This window comes from Babylonia areolata, chromosome 1, assembly GCF_041734735.1.
Source record: "Babylonia areolata isolate BAREFJ2019XMU chromosome 1, ASM4173473v1, whole genome shotgun sequence".
In the NCBI taxonomy this organism is placed as follows: domain Eukaryota; kingdom Metazoa; phylum Mollusca; class Gastropoda; order Neogastropoda; family Buccinidae; genus Babylonia; species Babylonia areolata.
Window position 1 is genome coordinate 59,005,579 of NC_134876.1, and position 20,139 is coordinate 59,025,717.

Here is a 20,139-nt window from a genome sequence, read left to right on the forward strand (position 1 = left end):
CCAAGTTTGGCTGGAAAATCAAACTGGACGTTTAGTCTTTCGGATGAGACGATAAACCGAGGTCCTGTGTGCAGCACGCACTTGGTGCACTGAAAAAACAACATGGCAACGAGAGTGTTGTTCTATGGAGTCTTTCGGATGAGACGATAAACCGAGGTCCTGTGTGCAGCACGCACTTGGCGCACTGAAAAAACAACATGGCAACGAGAGTGTTGTCCTATGGCCATATCATATAAAAAGAAATCCACTCTGATAGGTACACAAATATATTAGCATGCACTCAAGGCCTGACAAGCACATTTGGTTATGCTGCTGTCAGGCATCTGCCCAGCAGATGTGGTGTATTGCATATGGATATGTCTGAACGCAGTGACGCCTCCTTGTGAAACTGAAGTTGTACCCTGGGGGACCTACGGAAGGAGGGGGAGTGGGGGTGTGGGAGATTTGGGACATTACACTAGACCTTACACGACTGGATTCAAATTCTGTCAAGGTAGACCGAATCAGCCCTTTTTTTTTTTTTTTTTTCTTTGTTCACGCACGTCTGCAGATTAACATCTAACATCGTGCATGCTTTCTGTAATTTGTGTCATTTACACAGTTGACCATAAAAATGCTTAGGATGAACTAGAAAATGACGTCAAGATAATCAGTCACATTGTTCACGCGTGTGTCTGCAGATGACCCTTTTTTTATTTAGACAATTGTGCGTGTCAGCTGAAATTTGTGTCAGTCATACGGTTGAAGAGAATTTCACACACATACACCCACGCGCGCACACACACGTATGCACACCTGTACACAAGTTCGCACACATGCACAGGTACAAATGTGTATGCCCGTGCGCGCGCGCACTCGCACACACACGATCAGATCTGCACATTTTATTGTATGCTTTATTGTAACTTTGCCATCAAAGCCTTGCTCAGAATTAAACACACACAAGAAGGGGATGAAGGTGATTCTTTGAGCCACTCACAAGGAGGGAGAAACTGGGACAACTGAAGTTTATAGATCAAAATATATATCTGTTTAGCATACATCGCCTGTTTATGAAGGTGACTGCACACACACACACACACATACACACTCGCACGATACAGACAGATATATGTACGCACGCACTCACACATGCTAGGTGGCGTATTGTAGCATATTTCTCACTGAATCCTTCCACTTCATTGAGGCTTTTTATTTTGGTTTGTAGCTGCTTATGTGATGTTAAACTTCATGGAGATAACACACACACACACACACACACACACACGCACGCACGCACGCACAATGACTTAACACTTTGACTGAAACCGTGCGGCTCGTCACTTTCGCACTGAAAACCTGTTCTGATGAACGCAGTACAATTGCAATAGTCAGAATTAATCACAACGTAAAACAAACAAATAAAAAAAAAAACGCCCAAAGACATGATAGAACACGCCAAGATTCAATACAATCTCTTTAACAGAAGGAGACACACGTACACGGTACAAAACGACCTGGTTTTCCCAGGCACTGGTTATGTAAAGAATAAAACTTTGGTAGCTTAAACGTCCCATTGCCTTTTTATGGCCTTTTTATGGCCATCAGGACTGCAAAGTCATATCCACTTGTGTCAAGGGCTTGGCATTGGAAAACGGAACCCAATCCTCTTCCTCCTCCGCTCTTTTAAACTTTCCCAACAAGAGTCAGGCAGGCTGCCTGTTCACAACCTGGGTGGAATGGGGAAATATTTGTATTTGTATTTCTTTTTTTTTTTTCTTTTTTTACCACAACAGATTTCTTTGTGTGAAATTCGGGCTGCTCTCTCCAGGGAGAGCGCGTCGCCACACTACAGCGCCACCCATATCTTTGTATTTTTTTCTGCGTGTTTATTAATTCTTTATTTGTTTTTCCTATCGAAGTGGATTTTTCTACATAATTTTGCCAGGAACAACCCTTTTGTTGCCGTGGGTTCTTTTACGTGCGCTAAGTGCATGCTGCACACGGGACCTCGGTTTATCGTTTCATCCGAATGACTAGCGTCCAGATCACCACTCAAGGAGTAGTGGAGGGGGAGAAATTATCGGCGACTGAGCCGTGATGGGAACCAGCGCGCTCAGATTCTCTCGCTTCCTAGGCGGACGCGTTACCTCTAGGTACATCAGAGTAAAGTGCCTTGCCTATGGACAGAACACCATGCCGACATGTGGCTTCAAACTCTGTTCACTGAATCACAGAAGTCCAACGCCAAGCCAATTTTGCCTAGGCGTCCACTCAAACATATTCTGCACAAAACACTTCGGTGAAAAGGGAACAGGAGCGGATGTATCCTTGTAGTCACGGACGACAATGGCAGTGACAACAACAGTGCACTGATCCAGTCAAACCACTCATCAATCCTCTCCTCGCCCTTTCCAAACAACAACAAAATAACTGATGAAGAAAGAGCACCTCCAAAGTATAACAGCTGCAAACAGACTTGGTATGAATCGTGTATGACTGAAATAAAAATAAGAATGAGCGGTGAAAAGAGTGAGGGATCGAGAGATAGTTGAAAACAAAATGGGGAGAGAGAACGCAAAAGAACAGGGAATACACTAATATTTTGAGATAATTTGTGTCTTTGGCAAAATAGAATATAAAGAAAAGGCATGCGATGATTTAGAATAGAGAAAAGAGGGATAGAGAAAAGACAACAGATTTTATACGTTGAACTAAAACAACAACAAAGAAAAACAGTCAAAATCTGTTTAATATATTCAACACTGTTTAAAAACGGCACAGGAAAGAAAAGCAAGGAATGTGTATACCTCAAATAAGAAAGGGGGCGGAGGGAAATCCATCAAATGAGGTCCTGTTTTCCCCCAAATTGGTCTCTTTATCTGTCCACAAAAGAGAGGGAACAGACTGGAGGTGGGGTGGGGTGGGGTGAGGTGAGGATTGGTGTGGTTTGGTGTGGTGTGGAGTGGAGCGGTGTGGTGTGGTGTGATGCGCGTTGCGGTATGATAGCGTGTAGTGTGGTGTGGAGTGGTGAGATGTGATGTAGTGCGCTGGAGTATGGTGGCGTGTTGAGGGGTGTGGAGTGGTGTGGTGTGGTGTGGAGTGGAGTGGTGTGGTGTGGAGTGGTGTGATGCGCGTTGCGGTATGATAGCGTGTAGTGTGGTGTGGAGTGGTGAGATGTGATGTAGTGCGCTGGAGTATGGTGGCGTGTTGTGGGGTGTGGGGTGGTGTGGTGTGGTGTGGTGCATTGTGGTATGGTGGCGTGTGGTGTAGGGTGGTGTGGGGTGGTGTGGATTGGTTTTTCGTGGTACAGTGTGGTGTTGGTGAGGAGGGGGACGACGATCACGAGGGCTGACCCCAGATCCGAGGTCAGATGGTCAGTGCGCGACGTCCCGGAGCACGCCCCTTAAGATGTCCAGAAACACGTCGACATGGTGGCGCTGCAGGGTGAGGGTGGGCCTCAGGCGGAGGGTGCTGGTGCCGGAACTGCCCAGGTTCACCCCTGTACCCGTCACACACCAACATCATCACACTGACCGTCTCGCGCCGTTTGCATCTTGGTACGTACATGTTAATAATAGCACACAAATGCATGTCAGGTATATAAATATGTGTACGATAGTCAGTCGTGTTCGACTATGACCGTCAGAACAGCAGAGGAGGCAGCTGCTGTCCGACTATCTGGGCTAGAATTTGATTATAGTGCAGAGTGTCTTGCCCAAGTTACATCCCCACTCTCTCGGCCAAGAGGGTTTTACGACAGTCGGCGTTGGGATGGTTTCCCAAAAGCCAAATGGCCCCCAAGGCTGCAGCACTAAGAGCCAGTGCAATTTTGCCTCCTAGTTTGAGAACAAGAATAAGTGGTAACTTTCTTCATTTACAACGTACACATCTTGAAGTCAAGCTGATTATTCTACCGATTCATTTAGTACATGGGTAAATAAAAGGTACATTAGGAACAAACCCAGACACTTCCACCTAAAAGGAAGCTCCGGGCTTGTCCTAAGACCGTCAATTCGTTTCATGCCTTAGGCATATGTGATAATTTAACCTTCTCTATATATAATTTCTTTACTTTCCTTCATTTATTTTATTGCACTATTATATGTGTATTGATTTGTCTTCTTCTTCTGCGTTCGTGGGCTGCAACTCCCACGTTCACTCGTTTTTGTACGAGAGGGCTTTAACGTGTATGATCGTTTTTACCCCCACCGTTTAGGCAGCAATTCTCCGCTTTCGGAGGTGTATTGATTTTTCTGTTCATTTACTTTTAAATGGGTATTTTCGCAACTTAACATGTTATATAAGCTTGCAACGAGTTAAGCGTTTTAAAATCAATGTCCACACTGAAACATGGGCGTTCAGTCAAACTTCGTGTTGCTATGCGGATTCATCTATTATTTCTAATGTCGCCTTTTCGTCGGTACACGCGCCAACAATATCTCTCTTAGAGATAACAGAGTAAGATAATAGATTATTCTTGTAGGTTATAAACAGCTAGGCAGGTATCGCAAAGTGCAATAGTAATTTTGTACGGTTAAAAATAAATCAATTTATCAATCAATTGATAAATAAAAAGTAAATAAATGAAAACACTCATGTGGCAACGTTGATGACGACGAGATATAACAATAACAGGGGTGATGATGGTGATGAGGATGACTGAGGAACACGCATGTTCACACTCACACAAGACCTCAACAACTGAATAACCACCACCACAAAGACGACACCCAAAACTATGTCAAACCATGTAGCATCAACAATAACTCACAAGATGTTAACAATGCCCCAGCCCAAGGGATCTTGAAGCAAAATTAAACAAAGGAATGAACACAAAATGGGAGACGACAACATACACAGTATGGTATCAAAGACGTAACATACTAAAAGTGCACATCAGTTAAAGTGTTGGCGTACATTTGTCAAGAAAGGAAACGGCGCTAAAACCCGTGCAACACTGCTCCTCCTCAGTGAGGCAATGATCTTGTACCGATCTATCTCCTCTTCTTCCCAAACCAACAAACGATCCACTTCAACGGATCGATATATAAATGAGTGACCGTAGGCGGGAGGGAGGGGGGTCCGGAGGGGGGGGGGGGCCGGGGGGGCTTCAAGTGACGAGTCCATTTTCCCAAGCAACTCAGTGTGTGGGTCGTGCCTTATTTGCTCTGTATGTGTGTGCGTGTGTCTACACCGAGAGTCGCTTTGGGCACGGGCGGTATATTGATCTCTCTCTCTCTCTCTGTATATTGATCCATCTCTCTCTCTCTCTCTCTCTCTCTCTCTCTCTCCGTAATGTACAATGTCTCCCACTACTGCTATGTGCATCTCTATCAGTATGTTTGTGTATCTGTATTCGCAGCAACCTGTTGTTTAACAATATATACACCATACCCGCTTCATACAATATAGGCTACAGATATGCATGTTAATAGCCAATGAATTCGTGCCCCATCCATCTATTTCTCTCTCTCTCTCTCTCTCTCTCTCTCCCACTCACAACTATTTAAACCCCCTTCTTTTCTCGTTCCTTCCCAAACCAACAATATTTTTCTAATATTCAAATGTACCTATCTGCATTACTTTTTTTCCTCTTTTTTTTCTCCTTTCATGCTATTACCATTACGTCAATGCCTTTATACTAGTGTATTGTGTAATGCAGACCCTATTAAGGGAGGTGACTGGATGGAAACAAAACACGTCTGTTATCTATCATCTCCGAAAAAATATAATTTTGTCTGGTCTTAATTAATGTGTGTATGTTTAGGTACTGTCGCAGGGCTGGACATCCACGAAGGTTTGGCTGGGTCCCCGGAGAGGGGCAAGATGGGGATTGATCTGTCTGTGGCAGACCTCACTGTGTCTTCTGATGCTGTGTAACACACACACACACACACACACACACACACGCACGCACGCACGCACGCACGCACGCACACACACACACACACACACACACACACACACACACAGAAGTTTGGTTCAATCCCTGGAGAAGGCAAGACGGGGATGGTTGTGTCTGTAGCAGACTTCCCTGCATGTGTCTCAAGGAAGTTGGCTGGACTGTCATTATTCCAGAAATAATCTTGGTGCGTGAGTGGAGGCGGGGGGTGGGGGTGGGGTGTTGTGGGGGGCTGTTGGTGAGTGAAATCAAAGCTCTAACACACCAGTCATTCATACCCATGTACAGCTGTGATTCACAGCCATAACGATAAAACGTATTAATACATGTAAACAGAAAGCTGGAGAAAATGGAAGAGAGAGGAGAGGGCGCTAGTTTAGAAAGAGGTAGGTTTTATGGCCAGACTTGAAACGGAGCTAAGTTTCAGAGATCTGACGAAGTGAAAACAGGAAGATCATTCCAACTCTATGGTCTAGAGACAGAGAAAAAGCGGCGGCCGACTGTGGAGTATTTGGGAACGCGGCCGAAAACAAAGTGGACATGAAGCTGATCAGAGAGAACGAAATGGGGTTTAGAGGTAAAGGCAGTCACAGAGATAGAAAGGGGCAGATTTTCTTTTGATAAACATTTCTAATATGCAGAGGTGGGTTTGCAAGAGAAGATGATGTGCTGTCTTAAACCCCCAGTGACAGTGAAACGCTTCAAAGCTGGTAATGAGATAATGTGACAAAGTCAAGTCAAGGTTTCATTTCATGATGGCAAACTGAATAAGCAACAACTGCCTTTTTTTCTTTCTTTTTTTTCACAAAGGAACGAAGGAATATATATGTGTCAGGATGAGTAGTTGGATGGATTATCTTCTTGTTAGGATGGGATAAGAAAACAGCGGTGTTGTATGTGTGTGTAACAAGAGAGTGTTGGATGGGAGAATTGACGGGTGTAGCGGGGCCGAGGAGGAAGAATGCGGGCAGAGCGTGCATGACGGGTTGTGTGTGTGTGTGTGTGTGTGTGTGTGTGTGTGTGTGTGTGTGTGTGTGTGTGTGTGTGTGTGTGTGTGTGTGTGTGTGTGTGTAGGTGTGTGTGTGTGTGTGTGTGTGTGTGTGTGTGTGTGTGGTCATCTAACCCCCGACTTTTCCACCTGACGCCCTGATCTTTTTCCTGACACCTCTCACTTTGCGCCTGACAACATGACCTTTGTACCTGAACCCCTGACCTTTGTTCCAGGCCCTTCTGACCTTTGTTCCAAACCTCTGACCTTTGTCCATGACCCCCTGACCTTTGTTTATGGCCCCTCTGACCTTCGTTCCAAACCCCTGACCTTTGTCCCTCACCCCCTGACCTTTGTCCCTGACCCTGGCGGCGATGGTCTCTCTGGTGGCGGGGTCGGGACAGTCCACTGCCACCATGATGCCCAGACCTCGGGCACGGGACAGCAGTCCCGGGAACGTGCCCTGCACGTCAGGAACGATTATGATGATGATGATAAAGATGATGATGAGAGAATGGGAGCACTGGTGGAATAGTGTGTGTGTGTGAATATACGTGTGTGTGTGTGTGTGTGTATGTGTGTGTGTGTGGTGTGTGTGTGTGTGTGTGTGTGAGAGAGAGAGAGAGAGAGAGAGAGAGAGAGAGAGTGTGTGTTTGTGTGCCTTGTATACGTTAATAGCGTAACAACCATCGCGAATTTTATGTGTGCGTGGGTTGTTGTTTTTTTTTACAGATTCTTTGTTAGTGTGTGTGTGTGTGTGTGTGTGTGTGTGTGTGTGTGTGTGTGTGTGTGTGTGTGTGTGTGATTTGTTTATTTATTCATCGATTTATTCGTCTATTTTTGCATCTAACACTGAGTGTTAACACTGAATAAAACGAAACACACACACACACACACACACACACACACACATACCTGTATGTCCAACAGTCCCTCCATGAGGTAATCGCCAACGTCCCTCACACTGTCCGTCAGACGTTCAGTCCGTATCACATCAAGTACAGCCTCCAGCAGGGCCAGTCTGGACGGGTCTCCAACCCAGGTGTTGAAGATACGATACGGCTGAAACAGGTGCCAGTGTGTGTGTGTGTGTGTGTGTGTGTGTGTGTGCTACATACCTCTATGGGCCTATGTTAATGCTACATACCTCCGTGGGCCTTTGTTAATGTTACATACCTCCGTGGGCCTATGTTAATGCTACATACCTCTTTGGGACATATGTTAATGCTACATGCCTCCGTGGATCTATGTTAATGCTGAGTACCTCTGTGGGCCTATGTTAATGCTGAGTACCTCTATCTTAATGCTACATACCCCCATAGGCCTATGTTAATGCTACATACCTCTTTGGGACCTATCTTAATGCTACATACCTCTGTGGGCCTATCTTAATGCTACATACCTCTGAGGGCCTATATTAATGCTTCATACCTCTGTGGGCCTTTGTTAAAGCTACATACCTCTTTGGGACCTATGCTAATGCTACAAACATCCGTGGGCCTATGTTAATGCTACATACCTCCGCTGGGCCTATGTTAATGCTACATACCTCTGCTGGGCCTATATTAATGCTTCATACTTCTGTGGGCCTTTGTTAAAGCTACATACTTCTTTGGGACCTATGTTAATGCTACAAACATCCGTGGGCCATGTTAATGCTACATACATCTGTGGAGCCAATGTTAATACTACATACCTCTATGGGCGCATGTTAATGCTACATACCTCCGTGGGCCTATGTTAATGCTACATACCTCCGCTGGGCCTATGTTAATGCTACATACATCTGTGGGACGAAAGTTAATGCTACATACCTCCGCTGGGCCTATGTTAATGCTACATACCTCCGTGGGTCTCTGCTCGTCCTTGTGGTAGAAGCCCCCGGTGAGCATCTTCTTGGCGAACGGCACCACGTCGGGGGGCTCACGGAGGTCGAAGTGCTCGTGCGCCCAGAACTTTCCCGTGATGCCACAGCCTGTCTGCACCTCGTCCAGCATCAGGGAGGCTCCGTGCTGCAGGAAACAGCAACCACAGCGTCAACAGGGTAGGGATTGCAGACCCACTTTTGTCTGATTTTCGTGGAGGTTACCCGGCAGGGTTTTGTTGTTTTTTTTAGCGAGAACCGCGTGCGCATGCGCGTCTCCATTTCCTGTTGTTTTTTCCCTAGTCACCGAAAGGTTAACATTTCGTCGTGGAAATCTCTGTTCCGACGAAAGAATTTTGAACATTTTCTGTGACTATACTTGCAAGTTTACAAGATATATTTGGTTTTATGATTACACCCATTATTTGCTTTAGTCTTCTATGTTCACTTTGAGTGTGGGTCTGGTCATATCTCTGCCATTTCGTATTCGAATTGATCAATTTATAAACTCTGCCGAAAAGTTGTCCAAACAAAGGGAAAAGCTTGTTACGGTGGTGGGTTGCCCATGACGTCATATGACCTACTTCTCGCTTTGCAAGCGACGAAAGGTCCACCACGAAAACGGGCCTGCAAACTGTCCCTCCCAAAATAAAAATGCAGTTTCCTGCAAGAAACAGCAACAACAGCATCAATGTGCTGCTTTCTGTAGTGAACAGCAACCACAGTATCAATGTGCTGCTTTCTGTAGTAAACAGCAACAACAGCATCAGTGTGCTGCTTTCTGTAGTGAACAGCAACAACAGCATCAATGTGCTGCTTTCTGTAGTGAACAGCAACAACAGTATCAGTGTGCTGCTTTCTGTGTGAACAGCAACCACAGTATCAATGTGCTGCTTTCTGTAGTAAACAGCAACAACAGCGTCAGTATGCTGCTTTCTGTAGTGAACAGCAACAACAGCATCAGTATGCTGCTTTCTGTAGTAAACAGCAACAACAGCATCAGTATGCTGCTTTCTGTAGTAAACAGCAACAACAGCATCAATGTGCTGCTTTCTGTAGTGAACAGCAACAACAGCATCAGTGTGCTGCTTTCTGTAGTGAACAGCAACAACGGCATCAATGTGCTGCTTTCTGTAGTGAACAGCAACCACAGTATCAATGTGCTGCTTTCTGTAGCGAACAGCAACAACAGCGTCAGTATGCTGCTTTCTGTAGTGAACAGCAACAACAGCATCAGTATGCTGCTTTCTGTAGTAAACAGCAACAACAGCATCAGTGTGCTGCTTTCTGTAGTAAACAGCAACAACAGCATCAATGTGCTGCTTTCTGTAGTAAACAGCAACAACAGTATCAATGTGCTGCTTTCTGTAGTAAACAGCAACAACAGCATCAGTGTGCTGCTTTCTGTAGTGAACAGCAACCACAGTATCAATGTGCTGCTTTCTGTAGTAAACAGCAACAACAGCATCAATGTGCTGCTTTCTGTAGTGAACAGCAACAACAGTATCAATGTGCTGCTTTATGTAGTAAACAGTAACCACAGTATCAATGTGCTGCTTCATGTAGTAAACAGCAACAACAGCATCAGTGTGCTGCTTTCTGTAGTGAACAGCAACCACAGTATCAATGTGCTGCTTTCTGTAGTAAACAGCAACAACAGCATCAGTATGCTGCTTTCTGTAGTGAACAGCAACAACAGCATCAGTGTGCATCATGTCAACGATGCAGACTTCACACTTAACCTTTTCTCCAAATTCCTCCAGTGCTGGAAAAAAAAAACTGACTTGTTTGTAGACAGAATCAATTTATCTGCTGATTCACTATGGCGACACGGGGAATAGCTGTCCTGGATATCATTCTCTCTCTGAATCATTCTCTAGAGTCAGGCATTGTTGATGATTGTCTTAAACTGGCCATTGTCACCACTCTTTTGAAAAAGCACAATTTGGACACAAATCAGCTCAAGAACTATAGACCTGCCTCTAATCTTTCTTTAATTCCTAAAATCATTGAAAAAGTTGTGTTACGTCAGCTCCAGGAACATCTTGATGAAAACGGCCTGCTTGAAACATGTTAGTCAGCTAATCGGAAAAACCATAGCACAGAAACAGCCCTTCTTTCGGTCACAGATAGTCTCCTCTCAAACACAGACAAATGACTTACATCTGTAGTGGCATTTTTAGATCTGTCAGCGGCATTTGATACAATTGACCACCAAATTCTTATCAATCGTCTTAGCACTACGTTTTACATTAAATCTACTGCTTTAAAATGGTTTTCTTCATATCTTTCAAATCGTCAACTCAAGGTTAAAGTAAAACATAGCACCTCTGAAGTCATTCCTCTTGTGTTTGGTGTCCCTCAGGGATCAGTCTTAGGGCCTATCTTGTTCACTTTGTACACTCAGTGTGTGTGTGTGTGTGTGTGTGTGTGTGTGTGTGTGTGTGTGTGTGTGTGTTCTATGAAATGTATTTTGTTTTAATCTAAGCCTTATTTACTTCATAGCTTTTATCATCTGATTCATCTCTTGAACACACTGGATGTTTTCCATTGTCAGATAGCGGTTGATGTGTTTTTAAGGCATGTTTATAGTCAACTGGATGATGTAAGGCACTTTGAGCAGCACTGGTGCTGGATATCGCGCCATAGAAAACTATGAAGTATTATTATTATTATTGTGTTTAACGTTGTGTTCACCGCGTCACTGGCATGTCATGACATGTTTGGGAAACAGACGCAATCCTGCAGTATGACTGAGATGCGTTGCCGCGGCGCGCTGTGGGAATACCCAGGTGAGTCAAGTGCGCTGAGATCTCACTTCAAATCACTTTTCCTTCTTATCTGAAATCGTCCGCCAGAAACACCGTCCAGTCAACAAACTGCAGCAAAAAAAAAAGAAAAAAAAAAAAAGTCTGAGGAAACACGGAAAGCAAGGTGGGCACATTTAGGTTTACGACCTTCACTACCGAGTATGTTTCTCTCCAACGTGAGATCCTTACCTTGAAGTACTATCCCTGCCCAGCCCCCACAGTATCCCTTGTGGCCCCAGCACACTTGGTAAAAAGACATATGCTATTCTATTCTACCCTATTCTGTCCTGTTCTTCTCCCTACTTCCAACACACTGACTGACCTCTCTGGCGATGTCCTGCAGGCCCTGGAAGAAGGCAGGACTGGCGTAGTTGTCGCCCCCTTCACACTGTACGGGCTCCGACACGATGGCCGCCACAGGGCTCTGCTTCTTTTCCCACTGCGCCATCAGGTCACGCACCTGTCCAGGTCAAGGTCAGGATCGTTTCAAGAAAACACCCCATGCGGGAACATTGAAAACACGTCATGTCCAAAAAGACCCCATTTTTAAGAAATATATTCTGAAAAAGGGACAAATGGCAAACAACACAAGGCGACAATGTCAGTGGTGAGGTTACAAAGTACATAACGAGCACATAAGTAAATGAAATAATGCTGAGTTTGAGTTATTAACAGAACAGAAAAGCATCTATTTTCAAATGATACAAACTGCATTAACATTAACTAAAGCAATGTGTAGAACTCTTGCCCCAAAAACGAAATGAAGAGAACAAAACAGAACATGGCAACAGTTACAATGGCAGGCGCACGCAGTATATAATTAACTTAGGTGTAAATGAAATTATGCACATTTATATGTTATTATCTGAACGTAGAAGCAATTTCAAAACGGCGCACCCTACATACACATTAACTGAAGCAATATGCATGGGAATTTAGCCGTGCAGAGAAGTCATCTTTCAATCTTGATTTTGCTAGCTTTAGCAATGTTGTATCATTCTTTGTCCGACTATGAAATTACCAAAGGTTCGTTCAGGTTGAATTTGCTGCGTGGCAGCAACACATAAAAAAAAAGTAATTCAGAAAATATAATTACATTTTACATTACAATGTCTGCATGAGAGCTTTGTTGTGGTACATAATAATGCACGTTTTGATGCTGACGATTGTGACGAAATGTCTAATTTTTCCTTGATGTACTGTACATGTGGCGTCTACGAGCATGGTTGTACGGAGGAAAAGTCATTGGTAAGTCACAGTTCACCGAGTCACTGGCAAAACATGGCATGGCGGCAACAATTCACCGAGTCACTGGCATATCATACATAGCATGGCGGCAACATTTCACCGAGTCACTGGCATATCATACATAGCATGGCGGCAACATTTCACCGAGTCACTGGCATATCATACATAACGTGGCGGCAACATTTCACCGAGTCACTGGCATATCATACATAACGTGGCGGCAACATTTCACCGAGTCACTGGCATATCATACATAACGTGGCGCAACATTTCACCGAGTCACTGGAATATCATACATAACGTGGCGGCAACATTTCACCGAGTCACTGGCATATCATACATAACGTGGCAGCAACATTTCACCGAGTCACTGGCATATCATACATAACGTGGCAGCAACATTTCACCGAGTCAATGGCATATCATACATAACGTGGCAGCAACAATTCACCGAGTCACTGGCATATCATACATAACGTGGCAGCAACAATTCACCGAGTCACTGGCATATCATACATAACGTGGCGGCAACATTTTTCACCGAGTCACTGGCATATCATACATAACGTGACGGCAACAATTCACCGAGTCACTGGCATATCATACATAACGTGGCGGCAACAATTCACCGAGTCACTGGCATATCATATATAGCATGGCGGCAACAAGGCTGATTTGTATGTATTTGCGATTTTTTATGTGTAATTTTCATGATGCCTGGTTCCTTGGTGTATATTTTGACTATGGTGTTTGTGATGTATGTATTTTGCTGTGGTTTGGGACCTGTGTGATGTGAGGCTGTGATACTGCCTGTGTTGATTTTTTTGGTTCATGATTTTATGTCACTTATTCTTGAATTTGTATATTGTATTGTAAATTGCTATAATATGCTTTAGTCAGAGCCGCTGACACGGCAGAAAGTATCGGTAATTTACTTGAAATGATTGATGTGCACACAAAACGGAAGCACACGCGCATACACAAACCCAATCACGCGTCTCAGGCGCACAGTCGAACTGGCAAGACATCCAGCAAGATTCAGCCAATCCATTATCTTCTCATTACTCTTATCAGTACAATTGAGAGAAAGAGTTTCCATCAAACACGGCCATTAATCATCTGCATGCTATTCAGCTTCCTGAAGATGTGATGAAAACATAATCAGCGGAGGATCACACCCCCCTCCCCCGCCCCCGACACCTCCACTCCCTCCACCCACTCACTCACACACACACTCCCTCCCAGGTAACTCACCATGTCCAGACAACGCTGCTCCTCCCGTCGGTTCTCCGCAGTGAACTGGTCCAGCGGATACTGCAGCCTGGGGAAGTCGGCCACGGGCCAGTCAGGCTGGGGAAAGTCCAGCTTATGGGCCCACTTGGTGTGCGTTAGGGAAAGCGCTCCTGTAAAGGATGGTCGGGGGAGAGGGGCGGGGGAGGGGTTTGAAGGGGATTCATGTATTATGTCTTTCTTGTGCAGGTTTTGTTGTTGTCGTCGTTGCCGTCATTGTTGCACGTGCGCGAGTGTGCACACACTCACGATCAAACACTCAAACGCATACGCACACATACACACACATGCACACACACATACACACAAACACAGTGCCCGCCTACACACACACACACACACACACACACACACCACACACACACACACACACACACACAATTGATAACAAATTGTTCATTAAGCAAACGGAAGAACGAATCATTAATTGATGAATAAATGGGGTGAGTGACTAATAAACAGACATATAATTTTTTTTAATCAAACAAGTAAATAAGTAAACATGAAAGAAAGAGAGTAAGTAACACGCACGTACATACATTACCGAAATAGAGAGGGGGAAAAGGGACAGAGAGAGAGAGAATGAATGAATGAATAAATGAATCTTTATTTTCCAACGGTGAAGACATTAGCACTTTGGCCGACTTACACATCTGCCGTTGATCTAAGAGACACACAAACACATACGCATATAAATGTTGTTATACTTAATACATGTATAATGTACAAGTATAACACAGCGTCAAACTGAGAGACACAACATTGCTCACATCTGTACGAAACGGAAGCGAGTGACACACACACACACGCACACGCACACACACACACACTAACACACACACACCAAGGGAAAAACAACAACAAAACCCTAGCATGAATGCTACACATTGAAAGTGAAATTAACACAGAAAAGTAATGATAAAATTTAAAACACAGATGTAAGAGAGAAAGAGTGAGGGGGAGCTGGGGGAGGGGGGTTAAGAGGGGGGGGGGATCAAAGAAAACAGGACACAGAAGATCGTAACGCTAAGTACAATACCCATGGCAAGAAAAACAGAACCACACTCTGAACGTGAAATTACTAAGACCCGGGAAAAAAAGCATATAATATAGATATAAATAATATATATAGATATAATAGATATACGAAATTTGCATGCGAAGAAGGGAAAAAAAAGGAGCTGTCCATCCACAGACAAGAAATCCAGTCCTAGTTTTGACTGAACCCATGAAGTCAGTACAATCAAAGTAAACACCTTGTGTCGAAACAAAGTTTTGCATGTACCTATTGCTGTGGAGGACGAAGAAGAAAAATGAAGCAAAGAGGAAAGCATCGAATTTGGGTGAACAATATTTTGAAGCAACACGGTGCTTAATTTAACAGCAGTCTGACCAAGAATCATGGCTTTGATGGAGATCTCTTCAAAATATACATGTCTAATAAGGGGAACAGAGGGAGGGGGGGGGCGTCATATCAAACTCTGCCTCAGCTCAGGAGGTATCTACTAAAATTCACATGTGAAGTCACAGTCAAAAATGTTTTGCTCCATCGTGCGAAACAAAAGTTTATGCGAAATTCTTGTCTGTGAATTTTACGGGAGGTCTGAGGAATCTGACAGGCGCAACAGCCGAGTGGTTAAAGCGTTGGACTTTCAATCTGAGGGTCCTGGGTTCGAATCTCGGTAACGGCGCCTGGTGGGTAAAGGGTGAAGATTTTTCCGATCTCCCAGGTCAACATATGTGCAGACCTGCTAGTGCCTGAACCAGCTTCGTGTGTATACGCAAGCAGAAGATCAAATACGCACGTTAAAGATCCTGTGATCCATGTCAGCGTTCGGTGGGTTATGGAAACAAGAACATACCCAGCATCCACACCCCCGAAAACGGAGTATAGCTGCCTACACGGCGAGGTAAAAACAGTCATACAGGTAAAAGCCCACTCGTGTACATACGAGTGAACGTGGGAGTCGCAGCCCACGAACGAAGAAGACGATCTTAACTCGCATTCTGCACAGAGCACGAAGTGAAGGCAGCACAAGTGTGCCCCGTGAGGTCTGACCACTGACCCATGGTCCTGCCGTGGAAGGCGTTGTTGAAGGACAGCACAGACAGGTGCGGGCAGCCCGGGGGCTGGTTCTTCAGGCACGACGTCAGCTCCTCTTCCTTGGGAGCCGCCCCTCCCCGCTTCCTCCGCTGGATGTGATTGGAGAGAGGGGTTGTGGGGGTGATGGGGGGGTGGAGTTGGGGAGAAAAGTTTGGTTAATTCGGGTACTTGCATGCACGCACACACACACACACACACACACACACACACACACACACACACACACACACATATACACACACAAACGTATGGGCATGTTTGCATACACGTGCTCGTGTACATTAATATTTACAAACGTGCACCCATACACACACACAGAGGAACACACGCAAGCAAACACACACACACATATACACACACACGCGCGCGCGCGCGCGCGGCATGCACATATACAGATACAGAAAGACACAAACAGACAGACAGACAGACAGATATACAGACACACACTCTCTCTCTCTCTCTTTCTCTCTCTCTCTCTGAACACATGCATCCAGTCACACACACACACACACACACACACACACACACACACACACACACACACACACTGAACCCATGCACTCAGTCACACACACGCGAGCGTGTGTAAAGACATGACAGCACGTGCATACACATAATTACACTTACACAGACACGAATACACACAACACACAAACACACCCACAACAAAAGATACACTTTGATGTTAAAAAAAACAAATTCATCTGCAGACAGAAAAAAAGAGAGATAAAAATATTGGTGGCGCTGCACTGTGGCGATTTGCTCTCCCAGGAAAAAAAGCAGCTCGAAGTTTAAAAAAGAACAACCAATAAAAATACAATACAAAAACAAAAGCAAAGTAAAGTTTTTGTTTTATCCTCTGTCCCTTTCGTTCGAAGTAAGCACAGGCACTAAAAAATTTTTTGCTAAAAGACAGTCATAGGCACTAAAATATTCTTTGCTAACTAATGACCTTGTAAATTAACTAACTGTTGCGAATTTTTTTATACTTTCAATGGATAAAATTTCACATGCTCTCTCTCTCTCTCTCTCTCTCTCTCTCTCTCTTCTGTACCACTTGGTGAACTTTTAAAATATGGTTGTAAAACAGATATTGTGCTAGATTTCTTTGTAGGTTTTTTTTTTTCAACTCTTTTTGATCACGGTATTTATCCTGAAAAATGGACTGAATCGATCGTTCTTCCGCTTTATATATATATATATAAAAAGGTAACGTAAATGATCCGAATAACTATCGAGGCATCTCCCTGAGTGATGCAGCTAGTAAAGTTTACAGTACTGTCATAAACTGCAGACTGCAGGAATGGGTGGAAGATAACAATATTACTGGTGAATATCAGGCAGAGGGGTGGCGGGGACATGGGGGAGGGGATGGGGGAGGAAACAGCAGTTATCTGCTGTTTAGCCCTTTAACCTTAGAGAGATGGGGACAAGATAAAGAGACGCAGATGGGTGGGGGGAGATGGGGGAGGAGACAGTCATTATCTCCCGTTGTTCTTTTGTTGTTGTTTCTTTGTTCGTTGTTGTTGTTTTCTACACACACAAAATTCTTTATAACTGTGCACGATTTATAAGGCCATCTATTTGGGGGAAACTGTTTGCCGTCGTTCTACATTGTGGTGGACAGACAGAGAGTGAGTGAGAGATAGAGATAGACAGAGAGAGAGAGAGACAGAGAGACACACACAAAGAGAGAGAGACAGGGCATGTGCACACAGGAAGGCGAGGCTCAACGCTCTCCTTCAGCCGTTTTAACCCTCCTAAAACGAAGTCAAGTACCCATTCACATCCGCGTGGTGTGGGGAAATTCGAAGTAAAGCGCCTTTCACCAACAAGGACACAACACCATGCCGAAACGGGTCCTCGAACTCTGATCACTTGTGAACACCGGATCAGAGTCCAACGCCTCATTCTGCAACCGTGCTTCGCTTCTCTCTACTTTGCGATGACACAGTGTTCACAGACAGTTGATGACCACTTGCAGGGGACGTCCAGAATTGTTTTTCTTCTCTGGGACATGAAGAAATAATGCTGGATTTTCGAAAAAGGAAAAAGAACAGCGGTGTGTACAGTCAACGTAATCAGCACCACCCATTTCTACAGCTGCTTTCTTTCAACTAGCTTCCGTTCTTTACAATGAAAGACAACACCTATCGTTTACGAACAAATAGCTTGCGTTTGGAATGAAACTTTTTTTTTTTTCAAATGCATTTTTCAAGCAGTTCGTTATGCACGTGTGTCTGAAACAGCCGTCAGGTAATTCAGTGAGAGGCCATTGGTAAACCATATGCACCTTGCATGACTCAACAAACCATATGCACCTTGCATGACTCAACATCAATTATCTCTGTGTTTTTTTCTAAACATTACATGAAAACCTGCTTGTATGGAAACTTTTTGTGAAAGCCTGCTTGTATGGAGAGGTCTTTAACTTTTTTTGTGAAAACCTGCTTGTATGGAGAGGCCTTTACCTTTTTGTGGAGTGTCTTCATCAGTGGCAGAAATGATATGAACCTACACAACAAGCTGTTACTGGATCTATGATTCATAATTAACGACGAACACACCTGATAGGTCATGAACATGGCCTTTAATCCGTGTTCCACTGAGCATGCGCCGCATGCCATCGTCTGCACATTCCTCAGGCCAGGGGGCGCCACCTGTCACACATGACATATACTTATTATGTTCGACAATACACAATAGTTGGGAGTATGTGTGTAGGGGGAGAACGTAAATTAATTGAGAATTTGTTTGTAAAATGTGTGTCTGAAGCGGGTGTTTTGTGGGGAATTTTATCCAGCCTAGTGGCCGTCTGATCAAATAATGTCAACCTGAATCGCATACAGACAAAACCTTATGCATCATTATCACTAAGAAGAAGAAGAAGAATACTAATAATAATTTTTATTATCATTGTTATTACTATCATCATTATCATTAATATTGTTATTATCAGAAGAAGAAGAAGGTCAGAGACCCCAACTTGCTTTTCACACATCTTCATCTTGCGCCGGTCACCATCAACAAGTGTTCATATCAGTACTGGTGTACTCAAACATGCACTTCAAAGTTGACTCACCGACAGCAATGTGTTACGTAATCTGTCCACGTGATCAGCTCCTGGGTACACACCCATGGCCGGTCGGTTGATGAACGTTGCCTGTCCGAGAAGGAAATTCGTTTAAATCTCCCGTCACAAGCAGGCTGTTGCTGATTGTAGACATCGTTAGAAGTGTGCGTTTTCACGTTTGTAAGTTGTCATTTAAATGTAATTCTTATATGTTAAAAAAAAAAGGTCCCTGGTTTGCATTCCATCATTTAAAGATGAATTATAAGAAAAACATCCGTGGTTTGCATGATATTTAAAAATGACTTCTTCTTTTTTTTAACCGTCCATTGAGGAATCGTGCTTATTGTCCCATCATACATACTGGTGATCGTAGGCATCTAGTTAAGTTAAACCCAAAGTATTCGTTTCCACTTCTGAATGTTAACATTTAACCCTTTCACCGCCAGTCAGTTTAGAGTGCAAATTAACCTTGTGCAGGAACCACAGAAAATAATTATGGTGTCTAAGAATAGCTGGGGATTCCCCTGTGATGTGGAGAAAAAATGGCCAATCCTACCACTGAAAATTAAGAGCATTAGGTTAATGCACAAAAGGCCCATCATCTGGTTGCATTTCAATGACATGGGTGCTTTACCTAGCTGGTGCCGAAATGCGACCATGGCGGTGAAAGGGTGAGTTTCATAGTGAGCTGGGGAAAACAGGATAGACAGACGGTGGAATCAATGAGGACAATATCTGAAATAAAAAGAAGCACAAGGAAGCAGTTGCGTTTAATGTTCCGTCACACATGTTTGTGATTGCAGACATCTAATCAAAGAGTTCCTTTTCAGGCTGGACTGTTACCCTGGAGGGTAAAGGGTGGAGGTTTTTCCGACCTC

General features: G+C 44.1%; 1 protein-coding gene across 2 annotated transcripts in view; it reads right to left on the reverse strand.

Moving 5' to 3' along the window:
• Positions 1-882: 882 nt before the first annotated feature.
• Positions 883-20,139, reverse strand: part of LOC143284680 (4-aminobutyrate aminotransferase, mitochondrial-like) — a 26,387-nt gene continuing 7,130 nt past the window's right edge. The window contains exons 5-13 of one of the 2 annotated variants that reach the window (XM_076591612.1): positions 19,271-19,351; positions 18,756-18,848; positions 16,151-16,277; positions 14,049-14,197; positions 11,869-12,006; positions 8,717-8,884; positions 7,788-7,934; positions 7,224-7,335; positions 883-3,481 (exon numbers count right to left, since the gene is read on the reverse strand). In XM_076591612.1, the coding sequence (XP_076447727.1) occupies positions 3,357-3,481; positions 7,224-7,335; positions 7,788-7,934; positions 8,717-8,884; positions 11,869-12,006; positions 14,049-14,197; positions 16,151-16,277; positions 18,756-18,848; positions 19,271-19,351 (1,140 nt within the window). In that variant the 3' untranslated portion in view covers positions 883-3,356. Of the gene's footprint in view, positions 3,482-7,223; positions 7,336-7,787; positions 7,935-8,367; positions 8,627-8,686; positions 8,885-11,868; positions 12,007-14,048; positions 14,198-16,150; positions 16,278-18,755; positions 18,849-19,270; positions 19,352-20,139 lie in introns of those variants that run through there. The other variant, XM_076591619.1, reaches the window with a different exon arrangement.